Source organism: Xiphophorus maculatus, chromosome 12 (assembly GCF_002775205.1).
Source record: "Xiphophorus maculatus strain JP 163 A chromosome 12, X_maculatus-5.0-male, whole genome shotgun sequence".
In the NCBI taxonomy this organism is placed as follows: domain Eukaryota; kingdom Metazoa; phylum Chordata; class Actinopteri; order Cyprinodontiformes; family Poeciliidae; genus Xiphophorus; species Xiphophorus maculatus.
The window spans coordinates 14,378,792-14,404,597 of record NC_036454.1 but is presented as its reverse complement, the minus strand read 5'-3'; the positions used below and the strand labels follow the sequence as shown (position 1 = coordinate 14,404,597).

Below are 25,806 nucleotides of genomic sequence, written 5' to 3'. Positions count from 1 at the left end.
AGCCTGGGTTTTGAAGAATATGGCCTAAACTAATGAAAACCTGAAATGCGGTTTCAACTAGTGTAACAAGATTTGGGGACAGAAATGTCCCCAAATGGAGGAATATTAATGCAGCCCACCATAGTTTTGTTTTTTGGGGAGGGCCACTGTAACTAACCATGTTGTGCAAAAACGAAGCTAGATTCATTTGGGAGTACATTTATTTAAAATTCATATTTTTCTAGGATTATAAAGAGAAAAGGCCCCGTTGGGACCATTTCATGACATGATTTTAACAGTACAAAATATTTACAATATACAAACCGTATATTAAATGTTGACACATGTACAGCTTTGAAATAAAGGAGCTGAAAAGGTGACCAAATGACAGGCCTCGTCCAAAACATGCTGAATGGCAGTATGACGGTGCACAGTACTTCATGCTATGATTGTGTGAACCAATAATTTCTCAGCTTTACACTTGTTATACTAGTTGTGGTTGCCGATAATTCAGACATTTTAGCTGAATGATTCAGTAAGTAAAAACAAACACAATTAAAATTTAATGATGCAGTGTTTTTGTTAAAAAAAATAAAACCATCTTGTTCCTCTGCAGTAAACGTTCACACCAAGTTGAGATTCATGCCAGCCTTTCTCCAAAACAGATTGGATATCTTCGCATTTTTCCAGGTTCACAGGTTTACCGGAGGAGAGGAGCTCTAGCTTTGGGTATGGAGTGACTATGAGAGAAGAAAAAAAATACATAATTATCTAGAGATGTCATGGAAAAGCTATTACAAAAGGCAGCAAATTGAATAGGAATGAGGATAGATACCATAGCCTGGAAAATCTAATTGATTGCAAAGAGCTGCGAGCTTTACGTCCTCGTGACACAGCGGGTCTGTTGCGTGGAAGAAAGACGAACAGATGGAAAGGTGAGCATGGCAATGGAGCACAAGTAAAGGATGCCAAATACGACTACAAGTGGCTGATGGCCACAGGCAGATCACACAGTGAGCAGCAAAGTCGAGAAAAGCCATAGCCAGTCGAAATCTAAAAGACGCTGACGTAGAAACGGGCAAGAAAAGATTCAGAAAGTTGCAGACGAGAGACTTTTGCACATTAAGAGTTTAAGTGTTGGCATGGGACATTTTAGAGTTTACAGGCATGTTAGGGAGAGATTTATGCTGTAAAGTACAGAGAAAACGTTTGCATGATTAGTGGAATCTTGAGAAGCCATTTTTCTCTAACGCCTCATTTTTAATCAGAGTAAGAAAGATCATATTTTATAGAGATACTCTATTAAATTAGTCCATCAGCATTTTCATAAATTCCAACAGCATTGAAAAAATAACCTATTCCAGGAATTAATTTCAAAAAGTGAAACTCTGATTCATGATAGACACTAGATACATTTTAAGTATTTATTTAATTGAGATTATTCTGGCTTGCAGCAATTAAAAGGCTATAATTCAGTTTCCCTGAAAATTGGAGAATTTCACAAAGTTATTAAGGAGAGGAAACTTAATGCATAAATGTGGACCTAGTGTGAAATGTCAATACACTGTACAGTATTTGCTCTAAATACTTTAACGCTGTTTTTGCATGAATTACAGCATCAACGCAGTCTGGCATGGAGGCGTTAAATCTGTGTGTGGGTCCGTCTTGTGTGGGCTTTGCCCCACAACCCTCAGCAATAGCTGCCCCAAGGCTGCAGCTATTGCTGTTGATCCTGTTTGTTTCTCTATCACACTTTTTCCTTCCATTTAACTTTCCACGAATATGCCTGGGTTAAGCACTTTGGACAGCCAGCTTCTTTATTTTCCTGTCCTTTATATTCTTCAGTCTTCTGTTATGTCATTTTCTGAGAAAACAACTTTTGGGTTTGAATCACTGTGTGTAATTAGTAGGAGCATTAACTAGTTTCACTTTTTGACATAATTACCGAAATAAACTTTCAGTGGTGGGCTATACGAGTTTTTTTTTTTTTATTGTAGCTCAGGCACTGCGATGCAAATCAAAAGAAAAGAGTAAACAGAGTCTCTGGACTTCTGACTAGAGAAATCTGGTGGGATTTCTCTATCCATCTGGCAGCTAGAATCTAAATAGAAAAATACATTTTTGGCACCTTCTACTCAAACTTTCAACCACTAATTGGCCTAATATTCAACAAGTAACATTTCTTATTTTAAATAAGGTATTATGTTACAGCTGTGTTTTTTGTAATTTCTTTTTCTTTTGCATGAAAATCATTCATGCAGGGTTTTTTTTCTGGACAAATCAAGTCATCTTGGACCATTTATATTTATCCACTGTCCATACACCCTTATTTAAATTGAGAACGTATTTTTAATACTTTTAGGCACAGTACTGCAGTGGCAAAGCAACAGTTTCACTTCTTGATTCAATGTAAAGTTTGTTGAGGGCTTTCAAATACAAATGACTGACCACGTCAATGAGAGCAACTACATAATTAATAAATACATAGCAATAATATTACTGTGCAAAATAGTAATGTGCCTACAGCATGTAGAATGTATAAATTAAAATATAGTGCAGTGAAAGTACAACTGAGTTGAATTTTTGCCTGTTTTCTATCATTAAACATTGAAGAACAGATTAATTATTTGGAGGTTTTTTGAAGTAGAGGAGCTGCATTGTGGTGATCATTAGTAAATTATGTGCACCAATAATAAGTGTCTGAATTTTACTATATATAATGTACAGGCCCTTGATAAAAGGTATGAAAGCTAATAGGTCTACTCAGAAATTATACCAAATGTCTCTTGACATTCACTTGTAAAATGTAGAGCAGGGGTCACAAACTCTGCAACTTTTAGATGTGCCTCTGCTGCACCACACCTGAACAGAATAATTAGGTCATTAAGGCTCTGGAAAACTGATCTACACAAGGAGGAGGTCATTAAGTCATTTCATTCCAGTGTTTTGTACCCGTGACACATCTAAAAACTGCAGGACTGCGGCCCTCGAGGCCTGGAGTTTGAGACCCCTGATGTAGAGGGAAAAATGAATCTCCCTGCCTCATCAGAAACTCAACAAATTCAAAAGCTGAAACATTGAGTAGGAGGAGCCAAACATGTCTCTGTCTTTGAAGTAAAAAGCCAGCAATATGTTTTTGCATATAATTGCAGCCCCAGGTCTCTGCTGGGCTCAGAGTGTGTCTGAGGGAGCTTGCCTGCAGGTGTCCCTGTGCTGCGTTTAAGTTGATGAGGGCGCCTGTGTTGGCTCTGAGACTGGCCGTGTCTCTATGGCTGCCACACGGCTCACAGAACATTGGGTCGCTGTTGCCAGCCACTACATGCAGGTTGCCTAGGGACCTGACCAGCCTGGTTTGGCTCAGGGAGCTGGTAGAGAGAAGGAAAGCTGTTAATGTGCTCCACAGGGATCTACAGCGTCTTGCAGAAGTATTCATACTTTTAAATGTTAACTTTTTCACATTTTGTCTTGTTGCAGCTAGACTTCTAAGTGGTACTTACTGGAGTTTTATGCCATAAACTAATACAAAGTTGTGGATAAGTGTAAAGCTGAAGGAAAGACATCATTTTTTAAACATTTTTGCAGCTGTTCTGCAAAGACCTCAAGGAGGGTGGAGCATCAGCATATAAACACTGCGTTTTCACCAGATGTGTGCAAAATGAAAAATTCTCATCTTCAGCACACCAATCCTACAATGACACATGATAGAGGAAGCCTCATGCTGTCAGGATACGTTTCTTTAGCAAGGAAAAGGAAGCTGGTCAGAATTGTAAAACAGGTTGGAGTTTTCTTCAAGCTGTGGGAGAAAGTCTCTGCTGGAGCAAAGTGGATGAATGAGCTCCGTATGCCTGAAGACAGCATGAACAGCTGCTTTTCCCCACAGATTCCACGGACAGAAAAACATGAAAACCATGAACCATCCCAGTCAGTTGAAGGTTTAGTGAGGCACAGCAGGCTGCCTGTTCATAACACTCTAGACAGGAAGACAGTGTTGCAAAACAGAGACTGGGACAGGACAGATGTAGTTCATGGGTCTGAATAAAGTATAATATGTTTTCCCATCCAAGAGAACATGACTGAACACACTAAAGGAATTATAAAAGAAATCTAACACATGGAAACCCTGAAATAAAACCTGACAAAAGGCTAGACTGTGGTGAAGGTGCACCTTCCAGCCAGACCAGGACCCCAAACATGCAACAAGGCATACAATGAAATGGTGTTGATCAGAACACATTCATATTAGAATGGCCCAGTCAAAGTCCGGACCTAAAGCCAATTGAGAATCTGTAGCATTACTTAAATATGCCCTTTACAGAAGCTCTCCTAGTCTAACTGAGCTTGAGCTAAGTTGAAAGTTGGTGGAGATAAACCCTTCAGCATGAGCTACAACCAGTCAGAGTAGCAGAACACAACTGAAGCCTACGCCTTTCAGATTTTTATTTGCAAGATATTTAGAAAATCATGCATTCTTTTCCTTAGACTTTGCCATTATTTGCCACTTTACTTTGGCCTAACACATTGAATTGCACTGGAATGTGAAAAGGTTTGGTGAATAATAGTGAAAGACGCTGTGCAAGTGGCTATAGCCTCTGGATTTGCTCCTCAACTGTGTCATTGCCACATGAAAAAAAAACTATTAGACACATTCATGGTACTCTTTTACATAAAAAATACAAATACCTTCAGATAATCTAAGTTTTTTTCTATCAATGAGAAGACATTTCCTGTATCTCCTCATTGTGCGTTACTTTGGTTAATATGTGTTAGAATCAAACCGACCTTCCTCCTACTCCGTTAGCTGGCAGAGATGCTCTGGTCCTCTTCCTGCTGTCTGAGCGGTCAGACAGAGCCAGGGCGCTGACACTGGTCTTACAGCCCTCAACACTGTCCTGTGTGATCACCCTGCTGCACAGACAGATAAAGCCACATCTATTGGTCAACGCCATCTTTTTATGTCTTCATTATATGAGCTGCACGTTTTACCTGAGGGACTGCGAGGGAATATAAATGATCGTATTAGTACTAATTGGCCGAAAACAAGAAATGTTAAGTCTGATTAAGCATTAAACAGTCAGTGACAAAAATTGTTTCTCCTTACACAGCGTTGTGACAAAACTTTCTATTTCAATCAAGCAATCAATCAATTTGATCTGTAAAGCATCCTTCATGTTGGAGGCAGCTCGCTGGAAACACATAATAAAGGGCATTTCTGAACTGGGTTTGAACAATCCAGGGTGACAGTCTGCAGGTGCAGAGTTGGGTAGTGAACTGAAACTGGTGGGATACTTCTTTTTCTTCCTCCCCTCTTTATAAGCGGGCTGGTGGATATTAAAAGCGATGTGCCTTCATCTTTTCTTCACTTCCCTGGACTAGCTAGGGGAGTCACTGCTCATATTCTTGGCTTAATTTCTTAATAAAATAATAATCAAAATGCATTTTGATTCATTCTTGACTGACTCAGTGTTTCACCTTAGGTAAGACTTATATCCTTAACAACAGTTCATGCAAATATCTGGTTTCAACTGTATGGATTATCGAATTTAATTACATGAAACTGCTGACTTCAATAGAAGCTGACAGAGTTGGAAACCTGCAGGAGTGAAAAGCTTAGGTGGTATGTGAACACCGATCCAGTCATAAATGCAATGGAAAAACAACAGACAATTGACAGTGACTCCAGCCCAACATTATAACATGTCAGACGGAAACGGTGATCAAAACTGAAGTACGTGCATGCATGCGTGCCCAAAGGAGTTTAGTACTTTATGTCATGCATGGAAAACGGCAGAGGAGATGGGCAAGAGTTTGGATAAGCATTCTTCTAATTGTCCCTGCAATTGAACATGCGCTGCAGTGTTACACAACAAAACAGTGGAGCCAGATGGTGAAATTCAGCCTTGAATTAGATCTTTGTACAGCAGGAAATACATTGATACAGCATATAACCTAAAAGTGCAAGTAAACCTCCTACTCTGTCTCAACTTCCCCCTGAGAATGCATAAGAATCTGCTTTTAACCCCAATTCACCCTCAGAAAATTATGCATGATGTTTTGTGATTAACTGTCCTTACACAACCACAAATTAAGTCACAAATCAAAAGTAATTAGAATATGGTATATTTACTTTAAAAGAGAAAACCTACGGCTAAACATTTGGTGCAGGAAAGTGATCTAACTGATCAAAAAAGGAAGTAGCCACAGCAGGTTTTTATAAAGGCTCAAGTGTTTCTTAACAACTTTATGAGTAGTGCCAAGTCAGCAGTGCAAGCCAAGAACCAAAACCTTCCGTTCAGCTATTCCAGATCTTATTTATATCTGGTATCAGTTGAACAACTGGTGCTGCTAGTAAAAACAACAGTGGACTTTATTTATAGGCCCTAAGTGACAGAAGAAATCTGGGATGCAATACCTTGCAAAGGTGTTTGTACCGCTCTAACATCTTCACTCTGTCACGTTGCAACCACAAACTTCAGTGTATTTTACTGAGATTTTATGCAATAAACAAAATCACAGTGCGTAAAAGTTAAGTGGAAGATTAAAGCTATAATGAGTAGGCACTTTGTAGGACCATGTGGAACCAAGTCTTTAAGAGGATGTTTAGTTTTTGAAAATCTTTCTGCCAATTCTTCCTTGTAAAATATATCAGTCAGATTGAAGAACAAACAACTTGATCTACATTTGGTCTCTAGTTGTAAATTTAGGGTTATTGTGCTGATGGGAAACAAACCTCCACACGAGTCTTATGTCTTTTTTTTGTTTAGCTTCCAGCAAGATTTTTTCCTGTTTTTAGCTCCAGCTATCTTCACAAGAACTCTGAAAAATATCCCCACAGCATGATGTTGCCCCCACCATGTTTCACTTTTGGGATGTTTTTGTCAGGTGATGTGCAGTTTTAGTTTTGTTGTATTTCCCTTACATGGCTTTTTATGACTTTCTTTCCTACTGTAATTTTCAGAGTCATATTTGTGGATAAAAAAAAGTGCTTTTAGTATTTCTCTAATATCAAACAAAATCCCACTGAAGTTAGTGGCTATAAAGTGACAAAATGCAGAAAAACATTTGAGGGGTTGGAGAACCTCTGCAAGTGACTGTATGCCTTTATATCGAAGCAGAGCGGCTCAGTCCACCAGGCAGTCAATGAAAGGCGTGTAAATGAAACGCATTCGCTAAGTGCATATCCACTTAACACCATAGTAATCCAAAGAAAGAAAGGAGAAAAAAAACAAAACAAAAAAAAAACAAGATCAGCCATACCATTCATTGGCATAGCAACCATTTCTACAGGAAGAGGATGTAAGCTGAAAAGGAAGTGACGTGCACTTACCTCCTTCATACAAAACCTCACATCCTCTCTCTCTGCCCCACTGTCCCTCTCTCTACCTTTTGAACGGCAGGCAACACATCGGCCACGCCGTGCCCATGAGGCTGCAGCAGAACACTACCACCTGCCTGACATGGGACAACAAAAGCCAAAGCCATATGGGTACATGGACAGAGGCCAGTCAACCATCCTCAGCCAGGCTGACACCCATCCTTCCACAGCTCCATTTATACAGCCACAAATGATGTGGAGTTGGACGTTTTTTAGGATATTTGATTGGTTAGAGAGTATGTGTTGACAACTCTTGCTACAGTAGTGCTTCTGCTAAAGCTTGCATTCACACAAACCGTCGTTCGTTTGCATCGGGGTTTTTTTGTTTTTTCTGTCACCTCTTACTTCTATATTTATTTACTGTAAAAACCACAGTTAGAAAGCTAAATGAGGCCATTATAATGCCACTCAGTGAATTTTTAAAGCTGTGAGCTCAGCAGTTAGTACCTATCAGAGAAAAGGAGTGGAACTGAATTAGAAGCAGATAGCTTTATTCACTTCATGCTCTGCTTACAGATTAGCCTCCTGGTGACAATAGAGAAGGTACAATTAAATGAAAAATTTAAGAAGTTTTGAATCTGGATCAAATTGTGGTGGAAAATACTGTAGAAAATATTGAGCCACGCAAGTTTCATGGTTACAATTCAACACGAAGACAATGAGCAGCAATAATTGATTATTTAAAGCTGTCATGCTGGCATTAATCCTAATGTAACATAGTCAACTCATTAAAAAAATACAACTAAGTTCCTTTTATTTTAAGAAAGCAAAAAGAAAGGAACATTTATTAATTATTTGTTCATGTAATCCTTGCAAGTCAATTTGCTTTTGCAACTTCCACCAATTATATCGCATGTTTTCCTAATGTCATACAGCCCTAGCTTCGATGAAGTATTTGGTCAATTATTGTATTTCAAGTGAGAGCTGAGATTAATATTATGCATGTCAATAATAATTTGACCTATTATAGGCGCTCTAACTTCCAGCACCTCATAAAGGTTTTACTGGCCAAGATGATCACGGAGAGTGGTGGTAGCATGTTTAAAGAAAAACGAAAACGTGAGAAAAGTTGTTTGTCACCATAATGTTTAGCAGTCATATCAAAATTGCTTATACTGTGCAGCTGCTTTGTAATAAAATGCAAGTAAAGATCCTAGAATGTAGGAAAAAATATTGTTTGTTGACATTGTAAAGTGTTGGGAGTGTGTCTGCGGCTACGCCCTGGTTAATGTTTCCCTAATCTAGACATCTTTACACTTCAGTGTCCCTGCAGAAGGCAAAAAAAAACTTTCTATGTGCCACAGAGTATTTTTTTACTTAAATATTTAACTGTACGAGTAATCCCAGTCATGCTGCTTACTTCAAAGTCTGGCCTTTTGATTAAATGAGGGGCTTTTACATAATGAACATCTTGACTGAATAACCAAGGAAGATCTACCATGTGTCCTCTCCCTGCCCAATCACCTCAGAGAAGAGGAAACATAATTGCTTTGCAACTGGCCTTTAACTTCCACATCTTTTGTTCCATTTTAAATTGAGCTCTTAACAAATACGTTGTTTTAACTGGAAGGGCGAGTGTCAAACAACTGTGTCCATAACTCTGTTATAATATCTGCGCTGCTCCTTCCTTGATGCATCATTCATCCCTCACTGATCACAATCATAGCACTGTAATTCACTAGATCTGCATGCCATAGCATTAAAAAAAAAAATCAAAGAAAAAGTTACATTTAACAATATCACAGCTGCTATAAACTTGGCATTCTAGGTCAAACAGAGGACTTTTATGATTGCTACAAGCTGGTTTAAAAGGACAGCTGACTGTGCTAGGAAACCACTGAGGAAAAGTGAAGCTTATCAAACTAAATGGTCATGAAGTAAATTAAAAAGAACGACATACGTGGTCACTTTCTGGTCTTCAAAGCATAAGCTGTTTATGGTTTGAAAAACACCTGAGTATACATGTAATGGTCTGACATGGAAAACAATCTTTTATTTCACCCTGTTATAACACATATGGGTGAGGATGCATGACGGTGCTTGCGGACTGCGTGGATACTTACGACAGAGAACCTGAAGACGACCTGGCCTGCCTCTTGCTCTTTAGGGCTCGTAGTTTATCGCCCTGCGTGACGCCGTTTCTCTCATCTTCGTCATTGTACTGCAACACAAAGAGGCGAAATTCAACATCCTCGTGTTTCATTTCCTACAGGTTGCAAAACTACAGTAAAGGCAACAGCTGCACAATCGTATTTTAATCTGCACATGGTAGAAAAGGCGTAGAAAACTCACCAGCTCTATTTCTTCTTTCTTGGATGCCCTGTTCTTGTTGCTGCCGTTGATTGTGATGTCGTCCACTCCAGACAGGATCCTGGTTACAGCCGTCTTGCCGTTTTCCCGCTCATTCAGCTTCTTCTCCCGGAAAACATCTCCCTCTGCCCAGAGGCTGTTCTGCTTTCTGATGACGTAAGTGGAGGGCAAACCTCAGTTGATTTGTTTTCTTGCCAAACCACAACCAAGTGTTCTGTTTTATGTTTCTCTTAAAACCTGCCCAGACACAATAATCCTTTGAAACAGCGTTTGCCATTATGATCAAACACTGGCTTCCGCACAAGAGCTGTCACTCAAACGTGGGAAAAAAGACACACAAACACACACACACAGACCTGATTCACCAGAATACATGTTGTCCTCCAAACATCAACAATGCAGCGAGTTATTGAAAATTAGAGGTGGAAGAGTAAATATCAGAAGTCAGTGTGATTATTTAACTGCATCAGCTGAATTTTTAATAGTATTTATAGAATTGATACCATTAAAAAAAATTAAATAAAGGGAATAACATTATTAAATTGTTAAAAGGTGTTATTTTTTATTAAAAGTAAATCATATGCAGAAATATTCAGTCTTTTCAGAGAAAGAAAAATATCATACAGGGAGCAACAAAGAAGATTATAATGCCTGGAAGCTTCATGCGAGTTATTACTCACAGATTGCCAATATTTCTAGGGGAAATGTGTCCCATTATACATAAAATGCGACTTATCAAACAAATCATGGGCCTGATACTCTTCACAGAAGACAGACAAATCCCAGCCATGATGAATTTTTCTGTTTTTTTTTTCCTGCTGATTGAAATTGAAGAGATAACTTTCATGGTGGATTAAGAGAAAGAAAATACAAGCCATGGATCATTAAAAGATTATGTAATGTCAATAAACTGATAAAACACAGAGTGTCAATATGCACATATTTTCACAATATGTGCATATTGGAGCATAATAATAAAAACCAGCTCAGGGTTTGCTTTGCTTATAGTATTATGTTGCCAAAACTACATAATATTTCTGTAATTTTCATTGTTCCCTCTCCCTTTTAGCCAGTTTACTAACAGCTGTTCCCTTGCGGCAGACATTTCCACAACGTATGGATGAATGAGTCAGGGAGCGAGCGGACATGGATGCTGGCTGAGATGTGTTGTTTATCCTACTTGGCACTCAGCACGATGTGTGTATCTCACCAAGTAAGGAATGCAATTCTCTACTGTATGTACAGAGGGTTTCAGGCCAAATTCATTAAAACAAAAAGATTGTTGCCATTTTTATAATGTAGAATTATCATGTCAATAGAGACGTCTTTATTGGACATGCAAACTGATCGATGATACAAAATCCTTGTCTTGTACAAAGACAGCTACCGTCAAGCTTCCTTGGTAACAAAGACTTTGTTATGTTCTGTGTCCCTGTGAGGTTCATAAGCCTTGTCAAAGTAAAACATTTAAAAAGCACATTTAATTCTTTTTTTCTCATTAAAATCTGGGTTGAATAAACACCTACTCTTCTACAAAGTTTTGCTGTGGTCCAATGATGGATCCTGGCCGGCAGATCCGTATCCATGCGATGGCCTCCGCTGCAGTCAGGCCGTAATGTTTCATCATATAACAGGCGATTAGCGTACCGGTTCTTCCCAGGCCAGCTGGAAACAAAAGCAGTAGAAGCATTGCAGTAATCTTCATAAGACAAACGATGCAGAGCGGAGTAGCTATGAAGATGCTTCAGAGAAGAGCCTTTACCCTTGCAGTGGACCGCAATAGCTCCCTCTGTGTTCTCACAGATGTTGAGGAACTTTCTGACGATGGTGTCGTTCGGCGTGCTCCCGTCCACAAAGAACAGGTCATGATGCTCAAAGTCTGAATCTGTGAAACGTCTTGCATCGTACATCTTCTTGTTGAGTCTGATGATAGTGGTGATGTTGTGTTTTCTGAAGTACGGGATGTAGGCCTCGGGAGCATGTAAAGGGTACCCTGCAGAAAAAGGAGAATATTAAAGCCAAGAGGCCTCTGTGTGCAACAACACACACACGACACGTTTGACCGATACTCTGCATAATCACCATTTTCTATCTTGCTTTTTGGATGAGGGCCACTGAACGCGAGGAACTTCCCAGGAATTATCCAGTTAAAGTCTCCGTTCTCCGCCCTCTCGTAGTGCTCGTACTCTTCCACATCAAAGTTGGAGAAGTTCAGCCAGCCGTACTGCACAGCCTAAAGGAAGGTGACAAGGGTTGCATTTCATTTAATCGGCATCATGGCGTCAGAGGACAGAAAACTGTATTTATTGTTCATTTCCGTACTTTGTCAACTCCACGCAGGCAGTCCAGAATGTCCAGATTGTACATGCAGGTTCCAAACGAGGCATCTCTGTGAAGTACAGAAACAAAATGATGAGACCGATCTGCAAAAGCATCCTCTAGGCGATTTAGTTCATCAAAACATTTCACCTGGCTTTAATTCCAGAGATGATATTAGATCTCCTGATTTTATTCTCTCTTTGTCTCATTTTCTAATGAAACATATGTCTCATATGGATCTTTGACAAGATACTTTATAAGTCCTTTATTTATGCTCAACAGACACAGAAATGGAAGAAATTCAACTAGCCTCATTTACACATTTTCATGTCAAACATTCTAAACTCTCTTTAGCATCAAAAGAAAACATTTGGGACTTAAATGTTCACTTTTTTTTTAAATGCTAAGGGAAAATACAGGTTTTGGTAGAATACATTGATTTTAGTTAAATATCAGATAACCACACCTTAGATTGAAGTATATGTGATCCACAATAAAATGGTGACTTTTTACCTGAATGGAAGATAAGTTGAATTCCTGGATACCAGTAGGCTGTAGGCGTCCTCTGGTGTCATGTTTAGATGCATCACCTGTACAAGACAAGGATCTTCTCAGCATGCACTCTCTTGTATTGCATACCAATTTTGGCATTTGACACCCACCCACACCTACATGAAATATGCACATTTGTGCAAAACTTACTGCATACGATCCTATTAGATAGGCAGCGTTGGCTTGTTTTTTCTGATCCCCACAAGTATAAAAAATGATCTTCTTCCTCGTGAGTGTAATTGACTGTCCCAAACATGGCAAATAACAGAAGAGATGTTAAATCAACCTCACTGACTACAACATGGAGAACACAGGAGTTGCGTAAATTCTTTGGCTTTATCGCCCTGCTTTGTCACCCAGAAGTTATCTTACTAAGAAGTACATAAAAACAGATAACTTCCCTAATAAAACTGTGTTTTTAATTTTAGCTGTAACATCTGCTTACTTCCACAGACATGGTGGTGATTAAAAATAGGCGAGAAAATGATTAAATGTTCTAAAAACACCATTAAATTACAGGTGCAGAGATACTGGATCCTCCAGGTATAACTGCCTCAGCAAGTGGCTTGCAAGCACCATTGCTGACAATAGTTGTAAAACAACTAGCACACTAAAACACAGCAAATCTGCCGTTTATACAGCCCACTGCAAGTATAAATAGATATTGACTGGTCAATGTTTTCTTTTCCACTCTCCTTTTCCAGGAAGTGTAATTAATTGCTGCAGTTTACTTTACCTTGAGCTTCTTTGTCAGCTTGCAACAGAAGCGATAAAACATGGCCAGGTTAAGGGGACCGAAGTCCGCATAGAAGCTGTGAGAGGCAAAGAGAGAAGAAAGAGAGTGTAAGAATGGCTATTTATGCAGCCAGCCTCTGTCCCTGGGGAAGCTTCACAAGATCGAATCAGCGCCATCGGGCTTACAGTGAAAATACTGACAGGAGTAATGAGTATATTTGGAAGTTTCTAATGATAGAGCGTTTCAATTAAAAAAGAAGAAAGAAATGTAAAATAAGAGCTTGTTTTTTTTTTTGTACTACTGAGTTGGACCTCACGTAAGCTGTGTCCTCTCTGGGACAAGACCTGAAACTGCTGCAACGAAAATGCCCTTCTATTTGCTTTAAAAGCATTTTATTCCACCAGCAGAAAAAGAAGTTGCAACCTGTTTACATTATTCCATTGCGGACAGCTTTGTAGTAGTGAGAGGTTCTGGATAATTTCTTCGCAGGATTCCCAATCTGTTTTCAGTGTATTTTTGTTCCTTTGTTAAACATAATTAAACAATTTTATGTAAATGTACTACATAATGTGGACAACAGGGAACATGTTAGAAAAACATGCTCTTAAATGTTACTCGATAAGGTTATTGTCTTTCCTACAGTATTTGTTTTTGGTAACACATCATGAGATTAACTGTATTAAAGTTCTTTGCACATAACATTTTGAATAAATTAAAATAGGACAAAATAAAACCTTTTTGGAAATAGCAGACAATTAAATTAAGCTGTTTGTGAGATTTGAGCAGTTTACGCAGAGGCCACAATAGTAAATACAATAATAGGAAATGTGTTCATAAAACACTTTCAATATAGGTGCTGTATAGAAAAAGACAAAGGACAAAGTACATGAAGTTGAAAAACCCTCAAAAGTAAAAATCAATAACTAGAGTAAACATAAAACTACTAAAACGTGAAATTAGAATTAACATTAAAAATAATAAATAAGAAAATAAAGTGCAGTAAACATCACCTGAACATACTTCAGAAATACAACTCTGCTACATGGAGCAATTTTTTTTGTTGTTGATGAAATTATATGGGCAATATAGTCTGGGGAAAACTAATTTCTCCATGTTAATTTTTTTTTTCTCCATATATCCAGACCTGAATTTAAAAAAAAAATCAAATTCAATACTTTTCCTTACTACATAAGTAGGAGCCCCTTAAGGTTAAGTCTCACCAAAGAACTACAGAGGTAAAAAAGCTGGTGTCATTATATTTTTAGATTTCAAAAACAAATCTTTAAAGTATTAAACATGGACAAATCGGTATCAGCCTTTCCACTGTTTTAAGGTGGATGAGTAACATTGAAATACACTTATTTGAAACAAGGAACCCTTAAAGTCATGCCAACTAAAACAGGAAGGTGATACCATTATGGATGATGACAAGGTTTCAAAAACACTGCATTCCTAAAACTGATTGTTTTCTTGACAGAAAAATGTTTTCAACAGGAACATGTTGTAAAGATATGCAGTTATTACTGTAAAGTGCTAAAACAATATATCCAGGAAGCCTGGGCGATCTCCATGGAAATAAATAAATGTAAGGAGGACAGATCTCTCTTCACCCTTTAAAAACCGTCTTCATTTAAAGCATGTTTTTCCTCCAGGATAATGAAACAATTGGAATTGTGGATTGTGGATTTGAGGGAAGAAAAAAAAAACACCCTAAAACTAAGGGATGAGGACACAACTCAGTTCATGGCATGTTTGTTCAAAAACAGGAGCAAAGAGAAGAAACCGAAGCGACTGTAGGTGTCTAAGATTGGGATGTTTTTCAGGTGATAAAATGTTTGAGTTTTGTTGTTTTCTGGTAGGCTTAGCAACATTTCTTTTCTCTGTGTCTTGAGTCAAATAAGGAAGTGAGCGTTTGCTGTTGAGTATTTACACTTTTTGTCCAACCATTATGTGTTACATTTGACATATAACTTTACTTCATTTAATTAAATGCAATCTGCAGATTGTCTTTGGTGGACACTTTTATGAACTGACGACCAAGTTCAGCCTTTCCAATGTAACGTCATCAGTCTTGGGCAACTTTGAGTTGCACAGCCTTCACTTTGTCACCTAGTTCTTAATTTCAGCATGGAAATTAATAGAACTCCCCGTAAATACACTTGAAAATAAAAAGCATAAAACCACATAATGTATTACACTTAAAATATATTTTTTAGCAATAACACAATTGTAAATCTATTTAAAAACTCGGCACTCAAAGAAGCAGAAGGGCAAAGGGCAAAGTACGGAAATATTGCACTGCAAAGAACTCACTTCTCATATGCCAGCTCTTCATCTATGCAGAAACAGTGTCGGTCAGCTGTGCTCTTGATCTTTTGATAAAGTATGGCAAAATATAGTTGATCTGAGGAGAAAAGGAAGGAAGGAACGAAGGAGGGGGCAGGGAGACAAAAAAAAAGGGTCCAAGTTAATTACTTTTGACATTATATAACTCCTTTCATCCATTCCAAGCAGGACAGCAGCACTTATTTAACATTTCTGGTAACATACCCTTAATAAACTCGATACATCTGGAGGAAACATCGTCTGAGGTCATTTTGCGAGCAGATCCGAACATGACGTTTTCCACCTATAGGTACGGAGCGGATTCCTTCACGAAAACATCCAAGTAATTTTTACACGTGAACTGTGCTCTGTTATTTTATTATTTTATTTTATTTTAAAAAAAGGTAAAATCAATTGTATAAAAACTTTTCGCAAAAAGAAGTTTTATTTCCTGATCCTGAGCTGTTGTGAAAAAGAAGAAAGTCACCATCCGAAGAGCGAAGGAGACTTTTGAGTGCAAGTGCGCACTCTGCTAAAAACTGATCCCCCTCCCACCTTCTCTGCGCGGGAGACTCCGCCTTCTCAGAACTCCCCGGCACGCTATTGGCTGAGACAGATCCAGGCCGCCATTTGATTGGAGGAAGACACTGTTATTTGAGTGCGGTCTCCGCCTGTTTTAGTTTAAAGTTCTCCACATGAGCGACCTGATAGGCCCCGGGATAGTTGCCAAAGCGGTTGCTAGGACGATCCGTCAGCCAGTCAGCTTTGCGATTTCCACTTAAGACAAACCTCTTTCTGTCATGAAGGATGAACTGGAACCAGGAAACGTCATAAACATTTGAAAATCATTATCAGGAGAAGCTGATGTGGAGTTTACTATTTATTATCAGCATAAACACATCACAGCACCGCCCTTGTGCACATGCGTGGAATAAACACGATCGGCTAAAGGAGACGCATGGAGATAATGAGTTTCAAGCGTGACTGATTGCACTGGAATAAATACTAAACATCAATTACATTTTGGGTATTTGTTTTAAAGGTAACTCCCTACAAACCCTCTGGCCGATAAAGGACACACGGTGTCGCCATATTGGGGGAAAAAAGCTGAAGAAAATCAAGGAGTGCTGCGTTTTAAAAGGACACAGTGTACGCAGGTCTCAATGCATTGGCCAAGTGGGCTGAAAGTTGACAGGGTTCACTGTGCAGACCCCTCTTACCTGTTATCTCAATGTAAATATCAGAGCTTAGCTCCGCCTCTGAGCTGCTGTGGGCTGCGCGGCGTTTTTTCCTCGACTCGGTTCGCCTCTTCTCGCTTTTGCGCTTCATTCTCTCCTCAGGAGCTGCAGCATGAAGGACATTTCCCGAGCGAAGAGTTTGCCACCGATGCCCCCTCCGCAGTCACCCCGTTGCTGTTAACGTGACATGGCTTGGCTCCTGCGCTCCCGGTGCAGCCTCTCTGTGCGTGCTTGTGTTGTGTTCTGTGTCAAACCGAGGTTGAGTTGGCTCTCTGTGGTGGTGACGTCTTTGAACAGGGGCAGGTTTCTGTTTTCCGAATCCCCTGCATGTGACGTATCAGGATTATATGTCCAGAGCCCACCCTTAGCTGATCAGTTGCCTTAGTTTTGCAGTTTACAGAGACCATTCCAAAACAGACTGGATCAGGGGAAGTTGGATGCACCTGACCAGACCCTGGAATGTGACAAAATGAAGTGAAGCTGGGAGATAACATTTTATTTGATAATATGATTCAAAAACTTGAAAGATGAATACAAACGTCAGTACAACAGTAATTTTACTCAAAGTACAGTTCTAAAATTGCACTCCGCTATACATAGAGAGAGAGAGGTTCTGAATGGAATCATAGAAAACAAACAAAGCCAACATAAAAAACTAACTCAGCTCAAAAAACTCTTTCAAGTAGTTCTCATACCTGTTGAAAGCTGTGAATACTTTTAGCCAAAACTTTCTCACATTATGAAAACAAACTTGCATGAAGAGCATCTAATTGGGATTCTGTCTGAGAGATCAACTAAGTAGTGCTTATTTGTTAGATAAAAGGAAGATTGCTTAAATATTTTTGAAAATAATCATCTGAAAAGTGTGGCTTGCATTTGTATTCACTTTTGTAGGGTTCTATAAAAAGTGTTGCTGCTCACTTTTATAGGATCCTATTGCATAACCCTATTCTATGTGTACATTTGTGTGGAGTCATTTGTGCTCTAATCATACATTTGATCAGAAATGTCCAAGAATTTGTGCTGCTGCAATATTATATAGCACCATTCCATCTCTTTTCATTTACTCTGATACTCCAAAGTAAAATCCAGAATAAGCCACATGAACTACAGAACCCTGTATAATTTATATAAAGCTGTATATAAAGCTGTATAATTTAATTTGCTTGAAAAATATCTTTTTCAGACACTTCCAAGTTTGAGTCAGATTGATGTATCTTGCAATAAAAAAATATAAGAATATACAAAACTGCCAACATTTGTATATGTTTACAGTGCACTGAGAATACTGGAATACTGCACAACTGGTTGGGTCTTCCCCTCAAACACTGGCATTAAATAGTGGCTATAACAACTGTTTTTTTCAGAGGGCCTAAAAACAAATGTACTTCACAGTTTTTTATTAGCAAAAATTATTTTAAAAACACAGAATTTGTCTTCTACATCACAATTATTCATAACTTTAAGTTGGTCAGTCAAATGAAATTGCATGAAAGCAAACTGAAATGTGACACAATGTAAAAAGGTTCAAAGTAGCCACTTTGCCAAGGACTGTGGTTTCTTTTCAAAACTAAAACGATAAGAAAAATTCTACTTTTTGCTTTGACGTGTGAATAAATGCAATCTATACAAATGTTGAGAAAACGCTGGCATGTAAATCAAAAATGAAAAATTTTGCATATTCAGTTCTATAACTTATGCAGATTGGCAGAACTAGTTATCACTACCCCATTTTCCCTGATGTTTGGTTGTCTTTTCACATTTTAAACATTTAGTTTTAAAATTTTAGATTTTGAACTCATTCCCATAGTTCTGGGAACTTTCCCAACTTAAGTAAATAAAACATGTCAGTTCTACTGTAGTTTGTATCTATATCCTGATAAGATCAGGCTAAAAGTGACATTAGATTAAAATATTAACCACTGACCCCTGACAGACAGGAAAGTAATATTGGTACAGGAGCTTTAATTTACACCATAAACAGGAACAAAAGAAGTGTGACTTCTAGCAGCTTAAAGGAAATGAGTAATCCCGAATTAATTAATGCTACACATGCATAATTTTTGGTTTAGGACTGAAGTCCAGGCTCTGTTGAACTCCAGCTAGTTGGAGGAGCCAGCTGATGGGCATGTGATCCAGTCGGTTCATATCAAAATGACAAAAATAAACTTGAGAGCCTGCAGAGAGCAGAAGAGAAGAAAAATAAAAGTAAATAAAAGAAGAAAAACTGTATGATTGAAAACTAAGAATTTACACCTTACCTGGTCCTGCAATGATGGCTCCACCTTGTTGATGCAAATCACCTTGAAAATCAAAGGCAGGGCTGGTCATAGCCCTCCATATGCTCTTTATTTGGCCCATAAATAAACCAGACTTCACATGAGGACTGGGCAGCGCTGGTTACAAAAACACATCTCGGTAAAAATATATAATTATCCAGTTTTATCATAAAGAAATTACATTCTCTTCAGATTTTAGGATTTTATGTATATTGTATGTAGCCTATCTGCACGTTTTTGAGGGTGTACTTTCTTTTTAATCTAACACTAGCAAAAACACTTTAAACTCATAAATATATTACCAGAGTCTGTGAATGTCTCCTCTCTTTTCATCCCAAGCTTTAGGTAAATGGATCTTTTTGGATCCACATATATTTCATGAGAATAGCCCGTCAGCAAGCAGAAAGGCTGGATTAAATGTAGAGGAGCACAAAGAACTTATTCAGAAATGAATTTAAAAAAATGAATCCGTTATGGAGAAATAAATATAGCTGACATGATTTTAGTTTAGGACAAACGGCATAGAAATCACAGGTGAAACATTTAAAAGTATTTGTATTCCTTTTACTTCTTTGCATTTTCCCCGTTTATACAAGAATGTATTTTATTGGAATATTATACAAACATAATAATGCAGAGTTGTGCTGTTTAAGGAAAATTATGCAGAAATTCCAAAATGTATATATTGTGGAGCCACCTTTTGTTTTGAGGGGTGTCTCAACCAGGTTTACACATTTGGAGACTGACATTGTCTTTTTTTCTGAAATAGCTCAGACTCTGTGAGATTGCATAATCTCCCTTCCAATTTACAAGTGCACTATTGTGTTGGTCCTTCACATAAAATCCCAATAAAATACATTGCAGTTTATGACCTGACAATATGTGATTCAAGGGGGATGAAAACTTTTGCAGGGCCCCATGTATGCACATACAACATTTATATAAAATTCAAAATACCAGTGTTAAATGTAAAGTCATACATTTCTTGAGACAATGTCACACAGTATTGACATTAACACAATATTGATTTTATTACCTCTATATGTTGATGAGAAGACTGACCTATAACAACCAGTCTTATTCCAGCCTCCTGCACAGACATATAGCAAAAACTGGTATTTCCCCAATAAACCCAATTCATATTTACTTAAGTTGTCACCATAACACTACAACATTATGGTATCACCATAATAAAAACAAAATATCTGATAGATCATACGACTTTAGGCACGCCCTACATGTCAGGACTCACCTCAAGCGCTCCTCTTGGCACTTTGCTTAAATCATCAACATACTCCTTGCAGCTGTAGCACAAGAAATTCTGCGAGGACAGATGGTGTGTGGCATTTACATGCATGCATTGTGCAAAAACAAGTTTTAAACTATTTAAAAACTGCGTTTATTTAGCACTTCGTTTTACTCTGTAAGGGTATTTCATTCCTGCTTTCGCCACAAAATGAGAAACCCTTTGTGCATGTGTACAGTAGGAGCTGAGGGCCACCTGATCAAATATCTATTATGAGGCTTCTACTCAGCTAACTAACTAAACAAGCTACAGAAAGTTTTATTTTCTTACCCGGACGAAAATAATGACCGATTTGCTGTCTTGATATAAACTCTTGAAAAGGAAAGAGACTCCACGGCGGTCGTAGATCAAACAGTCCTCGACATCTTTAAGGTTGATATCGGCAACTGCGGTTCCAGCTTTCCACTTTTCCGTAGAAACCTGTCGAGTAATCGGTGAGACCAATTCAGCCATTTTCTCCCCCGCATGCAGTCTTCCCAGCAAGCAGCGCTATTTCGGGAGTTGCCTCTCAGCCTGGAGGAGCTGGGAAGTGGAACTTCACGCCCATGGAAAAGAAAGAGAGATATAGAAAGAGATAGACATAAAAAGAGAGAGAGAGAGAGAGAGAGAGAGAGAGACACACACACACACACACACACGCACACGCGCGCGCACACACACACACACACACACACACACACACACACACACACACACACACACACACACACACACACACACACAGAGAGAGAGGTAATTTAACACAGAACAGAATTTGTACAGAACAGAAGAACGTTCGATTTGTCATGTATTTATTCATTAAAATATTTGAATATTGTTTATCATAATTAACTAGATACACATGACAATATTGTCTATGCAAGCTATTATTCTTACTAGAAAAAAATAAAAGTGATGTGTGTTTGGTTAAGCTACACTCCATCAATATTTTTGCAAAAGTGCCTTCTGTGGTTACCTTTGCCAATCAATAAAATGACTTTGCCTACGGTGCTTCTTTACAATATAGCTCAAACACAATCAGGTTCAGGAATGAACAATTTCCTAGTTCTCTCAGAGTTTCTAAATTGGATTGAAAACTGAACTTCAACTGAACAATTGAACACAAAGACATGCATTGTTCCAAACCAAGCTACTATGGCTTTGGCTGTTAAGTTTAGAGTCACAGTCCTGCTGGAAGATGAAACTTGAAGCTTGTTTGAGATGCAATAGGGTAAATAGGGCATCTTAAAATTTTGTTTTCAGTCTTTGTTTTGTATTAATTGTGTAGAGTATGGACATTTAGTAAAGTCAGTATTCTACCGGCATGTAGCTCAGGAATAAAACTGTTAATGTCCATTTACCATCGTCTATATGCGAGATGAAACTTTGGCCTCGTTTGGATTTCCAAATCGCCCTCGTCGGCTTCCTTCGCTCTGCCCTCTCGGTGCGGAAGTGTTATCCTGCAGAGCAGCAGCAGAGGCAGAGCTGCAAACTGTTTGGATAAACACCTCGGCGGGTCCCGTGCTGCTTCTCCGGCACCCCCGTCTTCACCGTCGGGGCTGTCAGCGCTCACTTTGTCCGTATTTCGTAGCAGGACTATGCGGGCACCGTCCGGCGGAGTTCATTGAGAGCTGCTTCATGCTGAAAGCTACAGCTAAGTTAGCATCTGATGATGAAGATGGAGCTGCTTAGCCTACCAGAAAGCTCTTAGCTTCTGCCTTTTTCACTCTATATGAGGCAGAAACCGTGAGCTAAACTGGACTTATACCTGCAGAGAGTTCAGGTAAGTCACAGCCTCCAGGTTTACCGTGCTGTGTGTTTTTGTTTATGCTAATCAAAGAGCCACCTGTTCACTGTTTACATCCTTGTGTTTTCATTCGGCTGCAGCCAGACGAGGTACAGTTTTTCTGTTAAAAAAAGCTCAACTTTATTGTGACATAAAGAGGTCCGCAATTAAATAGAAATTGTAGAAGTGATGTCTCTTATCAGAGAATAATGAAATACGCAGGACTACGGGATACTGCTGTATTTCGGATGAAGTATGATTGGCTTCACTAACAAGGGCGAAACTAGTTTGGTATAATCATAAATGAAGTTGTTGACGCCAATAATGCTTGACAATACTGAGCATTCATTCAGCGCACCCTTATCAGTACCTTGATTTTTATTGACACACTCCTATACAAGTAGCTCTCAATAAATTCAAATATCATGGAATGTTTCTGCGAAGCAATTAAACTCATAAATTCATCAAACACAGAGTAATATGTTTCAATCATTTGTAGGAGTTAACTTTGATTTAATTTGGGCAATCAAACTCTGGGAGAACTTTACAATTTGACTCTCAAAATGTGTGTAATATGGAAATAAAAAATTGTTGCAGCATAGAGAAAAGACTCGATCCCCTGTTCGCCCCCTCAAAAAGGAAAAAAAAAACATAACAACTTTTAATTTTCTATTAGAAGAATGAGGAGAATGAATGTAATGCTGCTTTGAGTGAAAAATCCATCACAGTGAAGCTGGTGATTGATTTATTGAAAAATAAATAATAGTGGCAAGGGAGGAGTTGCTTGTTTTAAATGTTGTCTGACAGAGAAGGTGTTGCTCTTAAATCAAGGTTGAGCTGTCTATATGTAATCCATGTATCACTGGGAACATTTACCATCATGTCTCCATTTTGTACCCAGTCTGTACAATTTCTTCTGTACTGACATTTCACAACCACTTTATGCCCATGTGATTTTTATTTTCTTTAGCAATCAACTAATTTGATGAAATAAGGAGAATATTATTCCTAGAAATGCAGTTAAAATAAAAGCAAATGTGTTTCTAATTGTCAGGAGTTTCCTTGAGTCATCTATATGGGCCATCTTCTCTCCAAAAATGGTCTACGCCTGAAGAAGAGGACGCGCAAGTTAAATCACAGGAAGAAGAAGAAGAGGAACTGTTTTCTCCAGGGGCCTTGCATGCTCTGCTTCATCGTCCACAGCAACAGCAGTGGTCTCGACGACGACAGCGACCAGCTGGAAGCCGGTGTCAACGGCTGCCGTCACAACAGCATCGCTGGAATCAGCGTGCCGGGCGTAGGCGAAGTCGGCATCGGAGCGGCGGCAGCCTCGAAGCTCGCAGAGCGATACGCGGCTCTTGCATCGCCTGAGGACTGCTCCAAGTTTCTGCTGTCGCAAAGAGAACTTGCCATCTGGGAGGGCCAGGGGAGGAGTCTTTTGTCAGCCGTTCCTGCCAAACTGATTCCAGCACCGGTGCTTTTCCGGACGGCTGGTGTGTCTGTGACTGTGCCCATACCTGTGGCTGTGCCCAGCTGCACCAGCGAATACACAGAGATGGTAGGCATCGACTCTAAACTCTTTAGCTGCTGAAAACTCTTACTAAAAGTATTCAGATGCCTTGACTCTCATCACATTTTGTCAGAACACAGCTACACATTGTGTTTGAAAACACAAGAATTTCCAAATGTTATGAGATTTTTTTTCTTCTTCACAACTATGCACTTTGTTGGTCTATAACAGGGGTCTGCAGCCTCCAGAGCCGCAAGTGGCTCTTTGGCTCTTTTCCACAATGGCTCTTAATAACATATGTAAAAAAAAAAAAAAAATTAGTTAATGTTTTTAAATATAGATATGATAACAAATGCAAATTTTAGCAGACTTTTTCATGAAACAATTGCATTAAATTTCAACAACAGAATGTCAACGAAAGTACCACCAACATTTTTTAATCTGCTTTTCTTGTCATTAGGTGGAATGACAAGATTCGTGACATTAGGTGGAATGTAGATTTAAAAAAAAAAAATCATAAAAGTCAACATCCCTCAGAAGAAAATGTATTCAACTTCTTCTCGCAAAAGTTAAATGCTTTTCTTTATTTTAAACCACAGAAATTGTTTTATAAACAGCTGTTTTAAGAATGGCAACACATTTCCTGCATTAGATATTCATCCAAATTGGAAGTTGTTGCCTTTTCACAAGGTTATGTAACATTTGTAGATCTAAACAAATTTTACTCAAGTGAACCAAGGGAAAAAAATGTCTCTTTGGATTGTAAATGGTAAATGGCCTGTACAGGTTGCAGATTCCTGGTCTGCAACATAAAATCCCAGTAAAATACTTTGTAACTTATGACTAAATTATCTTAAAATGAACAATTTTCATTCATTGTTGAAGTAGTTAAAAAGTCAAAAGAAGTATTGAAAGTACTTCAGTCAGTTTTTTATTTTAAAATGTAAAGTCAGCTGTATTAAAGCCTCGATACATCAAAAGTCCCTGATCAAAAAAGTTGTACTTGAACACACCGTGCAGACACTCGATAATTAGGCTGTGCCGTCTCAGTAGAGGACCTGATAGATCTGCCTGTGTCTCTGAATGCAGGTGTGCAAGAGGAAGTGCTCGGAGGTGCAGAGGTGCACCCCATGCAAGCAGCCGCGCTGTGCCTTTGCTGCTCCTGATGGAGTGGGAGCAGGAGGAGATGTAGGAGGAGCAGGGGATGCTGCTTCGAACTCTGAAACTGGTCACAGTCACCTTCCTATCTGCCCCATTCCCTCTTCCTCTTCCACCTCCACTTCCTCTTCCTCCTCTCCAGCGGACTGCTGCTGTGGGTTGACTCTTCATACCGAATCGCCCAACAGTTCAGAGTCGACCCCGTGCTGCCTGCATCACTATGATGACTGCCAGGCGAGAAGTTCTGATGCTGCTGAGCATCTAAGTATCAACCACCTGCCTTCCTCCATCCTTCTTAAGGTCAGTGAAGGGAATGCAACTCCCTACTACTTATACTTTTTTATTTGTATGCAATAGTAAACTAGAAATGTTTGCATTTCTTCTGCTCACAGGTGCTGTCCCACCTGACAGTGAAAGAGCGCTGTCTTTGTGCCTCTCTGGTTTGTAAGTATTGGAGGGATCTTTGCTTGGACTTTCAGTTCTGGAAGCAAATCGACCTCAGTGGCTTGCAACAAGTAAGAGACTATTTATTGATCATTACTCTTCATAAACATAACTCTTCATAAAGAAAACCTTTGCTTTAGATAATAGAAAATAAGACTGTCTTTTAAATGTATTTGTAAAAATTTTTTCTTGTTGTTCTTTAGGTCAACGATGATCTCCTTGTGAATATAGCATCTCGAAGGCAGAATGTGACTGAGATTAACATCTCAGATTGCAGGGGAGTCCATGATTATGGCGTGTCCTCTCTGGCCTCCCACTGTCCCGGTCTGCAGAAGTACACAGCTTACAGGTGCAAGCAGCTGGGTGACATCTCAGTGACAGCTTTGGCGACACACTGCCCTCTCCTGGTGAAGGTGCATGTGGGAAACCAGGATAAACTAACTGATGTGGCATTGAAGAAGGTGAGGCTTTTGTTCCAAGTGGCGTTCAGTTTAGTTGTTGGTTCACAAAAGT

The 25,806-nt window shown here is 38.9% G+C and overlaps 3 protein-coding genes across 9 annotated transcripts in view; 1 reads left to right on the top strand and 2 right to left on the bottom strand.

Moving 5' to 3' along the window:
* Positions 1–182: 182 nt before the first annotated feature.
* On the bottom strand, positions 183–17,058 carry LOC102219871 (dual specificity protein phosphatase CDC14A). 7 transcript variants are annotated; one of them, XM_023343340.1, is made up of 15 exons: positions 16,814–17,058; positions 15,582–15,672; positions 13,269–13,344; positions 12,683–12,775; positions 12,494–12,570; positions 11,984–12,050; positions 11,744–11,894; positions 11,424–11,654; positions 11,188–11,326; positions 9,644–9,809; positions 9,415–9,512; positions 4,759–4,884; positions 3,176–3,344; positions 815–880; positions 627–719 (listed from the first exon to the last, which is right to left on the bottom strand). In XM_023343340.1, the coding sequence occupies exons 1-14, from the start codon at positions 16,920–16,922 to the stop codon at positions 857–859; spliced, it is 1,617 nt and encodes a 538-aa protein (XP_023199108.1). In that variant the 5' UTR covers positions 16,923–17,058; the 3' UTR covers positions 627–719; positions 815–856. The 7 variants fall into 7 exon arrangements, with proteins under 7 accessions (XP_023199109.1, XP_023199111.1, XP_023199112.1 ...); XM_023343342.1 differs by lacking the exon at positions 16,814–17,058 and adding an exon at positions 15,819–16,127; XM_023343341.1 differs by lacking the exon at positions 815–880 and having other exon boundaries at positions 183–719.
* A 211-nt stretch (positions 17,059–17,269) lies between these two features.
* Positions 17,270–21,001, bottom strand: aaed1 (AhpC/TSA antioxidant enzyme domain containing 1). The gene is made up of 6 exons (XM_005794914.2): positions 20,687–21,001; positions 20,363–20,431; positions 20,147–20,200; positions 19,413–19,518; positions 19,093–19,227; positions 17,270–19,008 (listed from the first exon to the last, which is right to left on the bottom strand). Exons 1-6 carry the CDS (start codon positions 20,867–20,869, stop codon positions 18,878–18,880), a joined length of 678 nt encoding a protein of 225 aa, XP_005794971.1. The 5' UTR covers positions 20,870–21,001; the 3' UTR covers positions 17,270–18,877.
* An 842-nt stretch (positions 21,002–21,843) lies between these two features.
* The window catches only part of fbxl17 (F-box and leucine rich repeat protein 17), a 246,645-nt gene continuing 242,682 nt past the window's right edge, over positions 21,844–25,806 (top strand). The window contains exons 1-5 of the mRNA XM_005795045.3: positions 21,844–22,178; positions 23,236–23,739; positions 24,781–25,149; positions 25,242–25,364; positions 25,497–25,754. Coding sequence (XP_005795102.1) covers positions 23,257–23,739; positions 24,781–25,149; positions 25,242–25,364; positions 25,497–25,754 — 1,233 coding nt within the window. The 5' untranslated portion in view covers positions 21,844–22,178; positions 23,236–23,256. The remainder of the gene's footprint in view (positions 22,179–23,235; positions 23,740–24,780; positions 25,150–25,241; positions 25,365–25,496; positions 25,755–25,806) is intronic.

What these genes read in the sequence shown, in the direction of transcription:
- aaed1 (XM_005794914.2), bottom strand. Translation starts at nt 20,869, where the DNA reads ATGGCTGAATTGGTCTCACCGATTACTCGACAGGTTTCTACGGAAAAG. An exon ending in GGAGACATTCACAGACTCTG is followed by an intron (nt 19,228 to 19,412) that starts GTAATATATTTA and finishes TTTTGTAACCAG; the next exon opens with CGCTGCCCAGTCCTCATGTG. An exon ending in AGCCATCATTGCAGGACCAG is followed by an intron (nt 19,009 to 19,092) that starts GTAAGGTGTAAA and finishes TGCTCTCTGCAG; the next exon opens with GCTCTCAAGTTTATTTTTGT.
- LOC102219871 (XM_023343340.1), bottom strand. Translation starts at nt 16,922, where the DNA reads ATGAAGCGCAAAAGCGAGAAGAGGCGAACCGAGTCGAGGAAAAAACGC. An exon ending in GCCTGCGTGGAGTTGACAAA is followed by an intron (nt 11,895 to 11,983) that starts GTACGGAAATGA and finishes ACCTTCCTTTAG; the next exon opens with GCTGTGCAGTACGGCTGGCT. An exon ending in AGAAAGAAGAAATAGAGCTG is followed by an intron (nt 9,513 to 9,643) that starts GTGAGTTTTCTA and finishes TTTGTGTTGCAG; the next exon opens with TACAATGACGAAGATGAGAG.